Source organism: Humulus lupulus, chromosome 8 (genome assembly GCF_963169125.1).
Source record: "Humulus lupulus chromosome 8, drHumLupu1.1, whole genome shotgun sequence".
NCBI classification, from domain to species: Eukaryota; Viridiplantae; Streptophyta; class Magnoliopsida; order Rosales; family Cannabaceae; genus Humulus; species Humulus lupulus.
Genome location: NC_084800.1, coordinates 4,675,189 through 4,687,084, shown reverse-complemented (window position 1 = coordinate 4,687,084; position 11,896 = coordinate 4,675,189). Strand labels below are relative to the sequence as shown.

The following is an 11,896-nucleotide window of genomic DNA, read 5'->3' as shown; positions in this document are numbered from 1 at the left end:
TGAACAAAATTTAATATTAAGAGCTGGATTTACAATATCATATTAATTTACATGAAGTGCAAAATATATACTTTACTTTATATAATTTACATGAATATTATTTATGAATTTTAGGAAAGTTAAATAAAAATGAGAAGAATATTAAATTAAAAAAATAATAAAAAATTGAGGTGAGCATTATTTTTCGCTCTTTCTGGACTCGTCCATCACGTGCGTACAGTGTGCAAGTATATCTGAGAAGAAGTTAAGCCAAAGAGGATTTAATTGAATTGAAGCGGAACAACTTGACAGAACCGTACGGGGGGAACTGGATTGAACCCAGCCAAACGCGGGACAAGGACAAGCCCCAATCTCCCCAAAACCAAAAATCCTCTCCTTTTCTTTTTCAGAGAAGAAAAGAAACGTAAAGAAGAGAACAGCCGAACCCAGCCCACCCCATAGACACACACACGCGGCCCCTTTCTTCCTCTTCCTTTCTCCCGCCCCCACCTCCATTTTTTTTTATATTTATAAACACAGTATCCACCATCGCCGTCATATCTGATATTTTCAGGGGGTGGGGAATCTTGTTCATATATATATATATATAAATATCTATATATTTTTTTTATATATATAACACATTTTCGATTGACCTGGTTGAAACCTAAATCTTCAACAAGAGAAGGGTTACCCAGGAGGGAGAGGTTGAGTCAGAGAGAGAGAATGTCGAAGAAGAAAGTATGTGGGAATACTATGACCCTCAAGGACTTCCATGGTGGCTCTATCCCAACTGATCTTCCTCTCCCTTCTGCTCCTGGTGTGTAAGTCCCTTTTACCCGTGCTCAAAGTTCGGATTTTAATCTTGTACAATTTAGGATCTATTAATGGCTCTTGCTAGATCTCGTCCTTGCTGGATCTGTTAATAGAAGAAACCCTAGTTGATTATTGTTAAATTTCACAATATTTTTTTTTGGGGTGCAGAATCGTTAGGCCTTCGGATCGTCCTGGTTACGATCGATCGGCTTCGTGGGGTAACCAGATGGGTCGGTCCGATCACCGGAGTTCCCGTCCTCACACTTCTCCAGCCATGAGGAATTTCGATGACAAATCCCCTTTTCTCACTCATACTTCACATATCGGCAGGAACTTTGATGAGGATGAGCGCAAGCCCCTTGATGGGGTTTCTGCTCCGCGGAGGACTATTAGTGATGATAGCATTCGAGTGGCCCCAAGCCGTACGGAGCTGAAGCAAGAGTCTGCATCCGCTGGAGGAGGTTCCTGGAGTCGACAGGGATTGACTCCGAATTCGCAAGCGCCGAGTGGGACTGTCAATTCATATTCGGGGAGGGTGTCTGAGACGACCCACGGGGGCGTGCCTTATCAGAATTTAGATACCAATGTCGGGCATGGTGTTGGTGGGACTTATCCGAATGCATGGGCAGCGAGGAAAGAGGCTGCAGGTGGTCATGAGAGGCAACAATCTACGTGGTCTGCTCCAATGGCTGTTTCTAAGTTGGCTCATGCCAGTGCGCTCGAAAAGGTTTCTTCCGGAAGATGGCAGTCTAAGCCTTCTACAAATAATCAGACAGATGCTGAGCTTATGAGATTGTCTGAAACAGAAAGTGGTTTACACACCAAGGGATATGGTAATAATGCCTATAACAAGACAGACGCAGTTGCTGGCATAGAAAGTTATGATACAACCTTAGCCAGGCATGCTGATAGGGGACTTAATATTGAAGATAATGTTCAGGGTGGTAGGAAGGAAAATCCTGATTATGAGCGGGCCAGAACTCCTATTAATTCAGAAGCAAAGGAGAAGAATCTAACAGGTTATAGAGACAGGGGTCAGCCAGATCACACTAGTGGCAGACTTGGTGGAGCTGAACTGCAGACCCAAATACATTTAGAACCTTCAGAGCGGCCCAAGTTGAAGTTACTTCCGAGAACGAAGCCACTTGAAACTTTGGAGCCTTATGGTGTGGATAATATTCAGGTAATAGTAACATTCACATACATTGTTCTCCTTCTTGGGGAGAAAAAAAATAGATAAGGGTCCACCTTGGGTCGAAACATCAGATGGGCAAGTTCTAAATATTTGTATTTGGTTTATTGCAGGGCATTCAACAGGCGGCTGAATATATTCATGCTGATATTTTTAATGAGCCTCATGGAAATTTGAACTCTTCAAAGTCTGGTTTAGCTAGCACTGAGATTGAGAAGCAGGCCATAGAGCGCCCAAAGCTGAATTTACAGCCCCGGTCGCAGTCAGTTGAACGAATGGAGGGAACTGAAAAGGAAAGGTTAGCAATGCTATTTAAAATCATTTGGGAGTAGCTCAAATTACACGTGGTTTGCTATGTGGTCCAAAATATTGCAGGGATAGGCAAGGAACCCAGTTTCAAAAAAAAAAAAAAAAATCTTAGGAGTTCATCCTGTTACGATTTGTTAAGTTAATATGGACTTAACAAATCGTAACAGATATGGGATTGGTGAGACGATCTTAAATAGATATGAGATTGTATTTGGTCTTGATGTTTTCGTGTATATGAGATATATAATGCAATGTTACTGGAGGGTAGGTTGAGTGGTCATCCATTAGTTTGTTCTCATGATGTCAGGGGTTTAACTAATCATGGGGATGGACTTAATGAAGTCTTATAATCCTCTAAAAATTTTTAAGGTTCAGTGGGATAGCTGGTATACAGTAAAGATATAATATGAAGGGTAACAACGTAGGTTCAGATTTATGTGTCATGAGATAAAGTTGAAATACCTTAAATAGATTCTCTCATACAGTTGTATTGTAGCTAACCGTCAAATTATGCTAAGCTTTTACCTGCAAGCATGGCTGTAAGCATTTCGCTCCAGTAAATATCTTGGTTTTGAAACTTTGACCTTGAGGTGGCAGAGCTCCCTGCTCCCTTTTTTGTTTTTTAAGCACATTGATGTATTTAAAGCTTGTAATAGAGCTAACCTATCCCTCTGTCCAATGGTTTGTCTAGCCTTTTATATATGTATATATATTTAAATTTTCTTGACCAACATGAAAAGACGTGTCACATGTGTACACCATTTTCTGTTATTTTGATTCTAAATGCTCAAATATGTGAGATGACATGACTAGTTTTTTTAACCCTATTCTGAGTTGTTGAAAAGGATCCTATCAAGTAAAGGCTCGCTTATTCTTACTTACATTTTGAAAATTTTGTGATTGGTGCAGGAATTTTTTGTTTGGTGGTGCTCGCCCACGAGAACTAGTGAGTGGTTTTTGTTTGTTTACACTACTGATATCAGTGTGCAAATTTACTATTTTAAATATTGTGTTGTGTCAGTGTAAATTGCCGATTGGATCCTTGTTGTTCTGCCCCGAACCTTCTCGTAATCTTCTTAATTTACACGAATATTTCACAAGACTAATATTTAGAAATGGAATAATTAATCATTAATTCTATATATGTAGTTTTTTTTTTGTAATAATTTGCAATAACAGCTTAATAATAATAATAAGTCAGCTGCCCATTTCATCAGTGAACTAAAGAAATAGGTTTTTTTTTTCCAGCAAAAAAGAAACAAGGATATCTTTAGGATCAATAGCAATACTGGTCTCTTCATAGAATGTTTTGCATCGCTGTTATGTTTGGCGTATTTTTTCCTGCTTAATGTTGTTGCATCTCCAATTCTCCATAATCTCAGGTTCTGAAGGAGAGAGGGATTGATGATGTTGTTATTAGCCACGACTTGGTTCAGCAGCCTGAAAGGTATTGGCGAGAAACCCATCGTTTTGCCCCAACATTGATTTCTATTCTTAAATATGAAAATTTCATAAAACATAAATTATGTAGGGTTGAAGTTCATGCTCCAAAGGCAGAAAGAATTTCAGGGGGTAATGCTAATTCATCACGCTACAGTGAAAGAACTGAGATTCCTGCTGTTGATCAAAGGACTATAAAGAAAGGAGAGAGGAGGGAGAGGGATCATGAGAAGAGGGATCACCGGACAGACATTGCAAGAGGTGATGCTCAGAAGAGGAACTGGCGAAGTGATAACCGCGAGAATCGGAGGAACAACAGAGAGATAGAAAAGCAACCACAGCAGCCAGAACGGGCTCCATCACCAGAAACCTGGCGCAAGCCTGTTGAGCAGCCAAAACCAACCCCTGCTGACTCTGTTGGTATGCGATATGGGAAAGCAGCTTCTGCTGTTGAGCTTGCCCAAGCATTCTCTAGATCATCGGCCTCCGATCCCACTAATGACCGACATTCTGGCCAAAGAAGTCTTCCTGGGCGCACCCAGATGCCTTTCTCCCGGTTGATGAGTCCAACACAAAGGCCTCAGATAAATGGTTACTGAATTAGATTGCATCAATGATTAAATTCTTATTGAAAAAAGCAGCCTTTGCTAGTGCCTTTACAAAAAAAAAAGTTAAGTTTCCTCATTAAAGATGTTTACATTCAAATTTCTAATTTTTAGAAGGGATGTTGTCTTTTTTCTTTACGCTTGCTGATGATATCAATTCGGTTTGTATTTTTTTCGTTCTTCCTTGAGTGTTCTTCAATATTTATCTCACGTTAAAAGGAAGTAATCGTGATTGATATTCGCATATGTAGTGAAAGCGTGAGGTAACTGTTGGGGCTTATCTTGTTACCAATTTTCATACAAGCAATTTTGCCAATTTTCTATCGCTTTACTATTTATATATATAACTTGCTTGGTTGTTTGTTTTGTTGACACGTTTCTATTACGATTGGTTGCCTACTTCGTTATTCGATTTGAGAACTTTATAAGATATGTAGTTGAGAGAAAAGAAGAGTATGGTAGAAGTGAAAAAATAAAAATTGGATTTTCCAAAATTGAAATCAAGTAGTAAATGATGCGGGGATCTACAAAAACTTATTGTGAAGATGATACAAGTAAAATGAAAATTGTTTTGGCTTCATTTAATAAAAAAGAATACCTGCCAAAGAATTCACTTGGCAATCTCAACCTTTTGTCAAACCACAAATAATAAAATGAAATAATGAGTAATTTAATACAAATAAAATACAAAATAAGCAGAGTCACTGTATAGTCATACTACCATATTAAAAATCTAAATTTTAGCAATAAAATGAAAAGTATATATAAATTTGAATATTAATTTACATTGATTTGAAATTAATTAATTTAATTCTTTTAACTATATCATGAGATTGGTTCAAATTAAGTAATTGGACCATCTTTTATGAATGTTATAAATTTTGTGCCTGAAAAATAAATTAATGCTATATTTGGACTAAATTCTATAATTATGCTTCAATACACAAAATACAAAATTACTTAAAAAGTCAACATAATTATTTAATTTTTATTGAAAATATATAAAAAATATTTAAATAAATAAATAAAAATTTAAAAAACTTTTAATTCACAAATAATATTAATTAGTTGTAATATGGTAAATAAAATAGATAAAATTTATTGATTAGTGACAAAAGAAACATGTAAAATTGATTGTGTGCCAAATTTAACAAAACTTTTAACATTTATAAAATTTGTCACATATTTTGCAAGAGATTTTTTTTTTTTTAAGATGTGCTAAGATATAAAATTATACCATTATTATAGCACTCCATTACCGATGCTATTGTATTCTTATGATCCAATTTTTAACCTCTAATTTCATAATATTATAATTGAATGTAGATTTAGATTGGTTATGTAGCAGTCCCAGTATATATATACCTAAAAAAATCAAACATCTAAGCTCGTCGAAAACGACGCCGTATGACAAACAAAAGTAAACGACATTTACCACCTCGGCCTAGATCGTCATCAATCGCAAAGAAAGTCTCAACTTTGTCTTGTTTGTCTTTTTTCCGGTTTTGCTCCCTCAAGAAAAGTTATCAGATCAAAACACCGAACAAGTTTGTTGACGAAAGCCTTTTCAATTTTATTTAATTTTTCAATTTTTTTTCCTTGTGAGAAATCGATTCTTTTTGATCTGTGGAGTCCGAGTTGGATTCCGGGAGAGCAAAACAAAAGATGTTAGAGAAGATTGGGCTTCCGGGAAAGCCATCAGTGCGAGGGAACAACTGGGTGGTTGATGCTTCCCACTGTCAGGGATGTTCTTCTCAGTTTACCTTCATCAATCGCAAGGTTCTTATCTTTTTGTTTTTTGTTTTAAATTAAAGAAATATATTATTTCTCGCTTTCTCTGATCTACTTCATCAATCGGGCAAGATTTTTCTTTCATACCCAGTTTTTATAATTTTATTTGTGGGTTCTAATTAGAATTTGATTACGAGTTAAGGTAATTCTTTAATTCATTCATTCAGCTTATAGTGCATGCTTTGGATTATATTTATTGTTTTAAGTTTCTTGATTTATATAGAAACAGAGTTCTGTTATGTTGTTATACATAAATATATGTGTCATTGTGTGCGTTGATTTCATATTGGAACTAAAAATACTCTAAAGAAGTATTATCAGTATGATTAAGGAATTTACATCGTGAGGAAGTGAAATTAGTTAATTAACCTTGTTGAATTACACTGAACATACGAATAGGATCTTTATGAAGAACATATTGCAAATAATTTATTTTTGAAAGTTATTATACAAATTACAAATTTCTTTCATTTTTACTGAACACTTGTAAAGAGTTCATATTAGTTCTTGCCTGACCTTGCTAATTTTGTCTCTTGATGATTGTACATTTTGGAAAATCTCAGCATCATTGCCGAAGATGTGGGGGTTTGTTCTGCAATAGTTGCACCCAGCAAAGGATGGTATTACGAGGACAGGGGGATTCGCCTGTGCGTATTTGTGAACCTTGCAAAACTCTAGAGGAGGCGGCACGGTTTGAACTTCGCCATGGACACAGGAGCAGAGCTTGGAGAGGTATGCCTTTTGATGAGCTCAGATTATTAGTTGATTTGTCATCCTGTGAGCTAGGAACTCTTTTTGTTGGGTCATTAGTTATGTGGTTTTTCAGGGTCGCTAAAAGTGGCTGATGCTTAACTCTTGCATCTTCTGTCTTCAATTTGTAATTTTTGATACACTCTAAGCCCCTTTCTTTTGGCATCATTGCCCCATGTTTACCTATGCTCACCTTACCGTGTTGTGTATTGTGGTCATATCCTTCATTAAACCTTTTTTTTTTCTTCTATTGGTGTCATTAAATGGCTCCTCAAGATATTCTGATTAAATCTTTTGAAGAATATTTTTTATGTGCTCTCTCATTTAGTTTTTGAACTGCTGTGTTAATATGAATCCACTTGGTCATCATTTATGTAATTTAACATGGGTTAATGTGGAGAAAAAAAAGGGAAAGAATATTGACTACCATGCTTGTGATTATTCCATCTCATTCTTATTTTTTCTATTTTAGGTAGTTTAAAATCAACATCAAAGTCCGAGAATGAAGTCTTAAACCAGATTCCAAGTAATGAAAAAAAGGAAGCTTTTGCATCAGGACTTGGTTCAAGCAGTAAACAATTGGTGTCTAGTACTCAAGGAGCAGCAAGTTCAAATACTGAAGTTGTCAATCTGGATGGGGAGGGGGAAGTATGCAGAAGTCAATCTATTGATGAGTTTGGTTCTTCATCGACTGAGAAGGGAGCTACTAGTCCTGATGATTTGCGTCAACAAGCTTTGGATGAAAAGAAGATGTATAAGCAACTAAAAGGAGAAGGGAAATCTGATGAAGCACTAAAAGCCTTTAAAAGAGGAAAGGAGCTTGAAAGGCAAGCTGATGCATTGGAGAAAACTTTAAGAAAAAGTCGTAGAAAGGTTTTGCTTGCTGGGAATGCGGAGGAGATACAGATTAACGATGTTCCTGGAGAGTCTAGAAAAAGGAATAAGGTTGGTGATTCTGAAGGTAAAGAGAAAGATGACCTTGCGGCTGAGCTCAGAGAACTTGGGTGGTCTGATATGGATCTGCATAGTGAAGACAAAAAAGGAACAAATTTGACTTTGGAAGGTGAACTCTCTTCTCTCCTTGGTGAAGTCTCAGTGAAGCCTGGTAAAAATAAGGGTGCTAATTTTATAGACAAAACTCAGGTTGTTGCACATAAAAAGAAAGCTCTTGCGCTAAAGCGTGAAGGAAAATTGGCAGAAGCAAAAGAAGAATTAAAGAGAGCTAAAGTTTTAGAAAAGGAACTTGAAGAACAGGAACTTCTTGCTGAGGCTGAAGATTCTGATGATGACCTTTCTGCATTGATCCGTAGTATGGACAGCGATAAACAAGATTTATATTCTGATCCAAATGAGCAACAGCATGGTTATGATTTTAGCAGTCTTTTAGGTGCTGCTGATGATCAGATTATTGATAGTAGTTTTGATGTGACAGATGACGATATGGAGGACCCAGAGATGGCTGCTGCATTAAAATCTTTAGGATGGACTGAAGATTCTGTTAATTCTGATATTTCATTTGACAAGGAAGCACTATTAACCGAAATTCTATCCTTGAAAAGAGAGGCTGTGAATAAAAAACGAGCTGGTAATGTTTCAGAGGCAATGAATCTGCTAAAGAAGGCAAAACTACTTGAGAGAGACCTTGAAGGCGTTGAGCCTCAAAAAGGAAAAGTTGCCCAGGATCCTGCAAGAGTTCAGAAAGATTCAAATGATCTAAATGCTCATAGATCATTTACGGGGAGTGAAAACACAGATTCCAAATTTGCACCAAAGAGTAAATTAATGATTCAAAAAGAGCTTTTAGGATTGAAGAAGAGGGCTCTTGCATTAAGGAGGGAAGGGCGGTTGGATGAGGCTGAAGAAGAATTAAAGAAAGGCAAGATTCTCGAACATCAGCTAGAAGAGATGGAAAAAGCTTCAAATGTGAAGACTAAGTCTGTGGCTGTTCATACTAAGGGCCCGAATTCAGTAAATGGGAATCACGATTTCCCTTTCAACCTGCCTATTGGAGATGAGATGGAAGAGAACATATCTGATCAAGATATGCATGACCCAACTTATCTTTCACTTCTGAGGAATTTAGGTTGGAAAGACGAAGACAATGACCTTGCCGAATTTTCACCAGAATCCAAAGAAAGAAATGCTAGTGGATCCTCTGTACCTCAAGCTGCAGCAGGCCATATTAAGGTACCAAAGAGAAGCAAAGCTGAAATGCAGAGGGAGCTCTTGGGTTTGAAAAGAAAAGCCCTGGCTTTGAGGCGCCAAGGAGAGAGTGAGGAGGCAGAAGAAGTGTTGAGAATGGCAAAAGCCTTGGAGGCCCAGATAGCGGAAACTGAATCACTAGGAAAAGATTTTCAGCATAGTAGTCACACAGAAATTATAATAAAATCTCCTCTTGGAAGTGCAGATGAGGAAGGCGATGCAGTGGCTATCACAGAAACAGATATGCACGACCCAGAGATGCTATCAGTGTTAAAGAATTTGGGGTGGAATGACGACGAACAAGATGCTGCTACAACGCATGAAAAACATGAAGACGTTGCCATTAAGTCCAAACATTCTGATGACACATCTCTAATTCAATCTTCTCCTCCACTTGCTGCTCCTGCTCGAAGAAGTAAAGGTGAGTTACAAAGGGAACTTTTAAATTTGAAAAGAAAGGCACTTGCGTTGAGACGGAAGGGAGAAACTGAAGAAGCTGAGGAATTGCTGAGGAGTGCAAAGGTTTTAGAGACTCAAATAGAAGAACTGGAAGCCCCAAAACAGGTGCATCTACATGAAGCTTCAAAGGATGAGAAACCTCAGAGTTTTGGATTATTGATGAACCAAGATAAGAGTGGAATAAGTGACGTAGAAACAAGTAGGGTGATGTCCCAAGAAACCTCTGGTCGTGTTGATTTATCAATTGATAAAAGTAGTATGGGAAGTGATACAGCTAACCATCCATCACAAAATTCTGAGATGCCAATTCCTCTAAACTCGCAGCTAATTGTCGAAGACCAAATGATATTGGGTGACATGGGAACCCAAATGGCTCCTGAAAAACAAGATGGATTAAATTATAGTTCTGACGGTTCCATTGTTGCTACCGCTATTCGGTTGCAAACGGTTGCGAGCTCTATGAGAGACATGACAAGGGGGGATGATATGAAATATGAAAAACGAGGAGTCATTGAGAAACCACGTCCTTATGAATCAAATATTATTGAGGAACATGTACCCGCGGCTAGAGAATCTAGTGTTAGAAGTGAAAAACAAGAAAGTACAGTTGTCAAAGACGAGAAGCCACATTTTTCTGAAGCAAGTAGTGTCAAAGAACATGTTTCTCAGATCAATGAAGCCACCCTTAAGCAAGACATTCTGGCTCGTAAGAGAAAAGCACTTGCTTTAAAGAGAGAAGGGAAATTAGCAGAAGCTCGAGAGGAATTACGACAAGCAAAGTTGTTGGAGAAGCATCTTGAGACAGAGAACACCAAATCCAAAACAAATCCAACATTGGAACCAGTTTCTACACCAAGTGTTTCTTCCGTTGGCCAAAAAGAGCGTGGTACATCAAATAATATCCCAAAACCAATTTCTAGCCGTGAACGCTTCAAGTTGCAACAGGAATCCCTTGCTCACAAGCGCCAGGCTTTGAAGCTGCGAAGAGAGGGTAGGATTGAAGAGGCAGATGCTGAGTTTGAATTGGCTAAGGCACTTGAGACCCAGTTGGAGGAGTTGTCTGCAAATGAGTCTGTCAATTCAAGTGTTGATGGCTTAGGGACAGAGAAAGATATGGGCGTTGAGGATTTTCTTGATCCTCAACTTTTGTCTGCTTTAAAAGCGATTGGAATAGAAAATACGAACACGAACACGGTGCCACGAGTTCCTGATAAATTACAGTCTTCAAAACTTAATGTGGGTAAGAGTGACAACCCTAACCAAGAAAGAATTCAACTAGAAGAACAGGTAAAAGCCGAGAAGGTGAAGGCATTGAATTTGAAACGATCGGGAAGGCAAGTGGAGGCCTTGGATGCCCTTCGAAAGGCCAAACTTCTCGAAAAGAAGCTGAATTCGTTGGCCTGAGTTCCTTTGCGTTGCGGTAAAGAGCTGAGGCTATCACATTTTGAATTGGAAATCCTCATTGTATTAGCTCAATGATCAAGGTGAATTAGGTTTGTTACTTATAAATATTCGCTGGGCAATATGCTAAAGATATTTTGTCCATTGCAGATAAATACACTTATCCTTGAAAAATATACGACTATATTATGAAAATGGCAAATCACTTGTTGCAGTACCTCTCTTGTTTGTGTTCTTGTTTTAAATTTGATACACAAAGAAACTCCTATCAAAATTTATGACTGTGTTTGACTAAAAAAATCTAAAAAACAGTTTTTTATTTTTAAAATTTATAAACTGTTTATTTTCAATAAGTATAGCATTTTGACATTGTTTTTAAAAAACAATTTAAAAAAAAAAGTTACAAAAAAAGAAAGTTTTGATAACTAAATTATGTTTTAATTTTTTTTTTTTTTTTTTTCTCACTTCAGTATTTTTAATTATTATTAACACACATTATTTATTCTAACATAATTTATTCTCTACTCACTTTATTTCACGTTAGTTTATCTTTCTTCACTTTCTCTATCATCACTTTGTTTCTTCTTATTTTTTCTCTCGTCAATTTCTCTCACCATTTTTCTCTTCTAACTTTATATCTTTCTTATTTTTTCTCTCGTCAATTTCTCTCACCATTTTTCTCTTCTAACTTTATATCTTCTTATTTTTTCTCTCATCACTTTCTACCTCTTTATTTTTTCTATCATCATTTACTATATCCTTATTTTTTCTCTCCTTATTTTTTTTTCTCTCGCAATTTTCTCTCTCCTCAATTTCTTTCCTCACTGCTTGGTCTTCACTTTTTTTTTTCTTCACTTTCTCTCGTATCAGTTTTTCTCCTCACTTTCCTCTTCCTCAAATTTTCTCGGCTTATTTTCTCACTCTTTATTTTTCATCAATTTTTCTTTCACAT

General features: G+C 37.0%; 2 protein-coding genes across 3 annotated transcripts; both read left to right on the top strand.

The window, feature by feature from the left end:
* Nucleotides 1-289: 289 nt before the first annotated feature.
* LOC133794251 (uncharacterized) lies at nucleotides 290-4,657 on the top strand. Of its 2 annotated transcripts, none has more exons than XM_062231459.1 (6): nucleotides 290-799; nucleotides 964-1,978; nucleotides 2,101-2,285; nucleotides 3,206-3,242; nucleotides 3,679-3,743; nucleotides 3,828-4,657. In XM_062231459.1, exons 2-6 carry the CDS (start codon nucleotides 1,022-1,024, stop codon nucleotides 4,333-4,335), a joined length of 1,752 nt encoding a protein of 583 aa, XP_062087443.1. In that variant the 5' UTR covers nucleotides 290-799; nucleotides 964-1,021; the 3' UTR covers nucleotides 4,336-4,657. The 2 variants fall into 2 exon arrangements, with proteins under 2 accessions (XP_062087443.1, XP_062087442.1); XM_062231458.1 differs by having other exon boundaries at nucleotides 290-803.
* Nucleotides 4,658-5,782: 1,125 nt separating this feature from the next.
* On the top strand, nucleotides 5,783-11,161 carry LOC133794250 (uncharacterized). Its single transcript, XM_062231457.1, has 3 exons — nucleotides 5,783-6,120; nucleotides 6,696-6,864; nucleotides 7,355-11,161. The coding sequence occupies exons 1-3, from the start codon at nucleotides 6,007-6,009 to the stop codon at nucleotides 10,945-10,947; spliced, it is 3,876 nt and encodes a 1,291-aa protein (XP_062087441.1). The 5' UTR covers nucleotides 5,783-6,006; the 3' UTR covers nucleotides 10,948-11,161.
* Nucleotides 11,162-11,896: the final 735 nt, after the last annotated feature.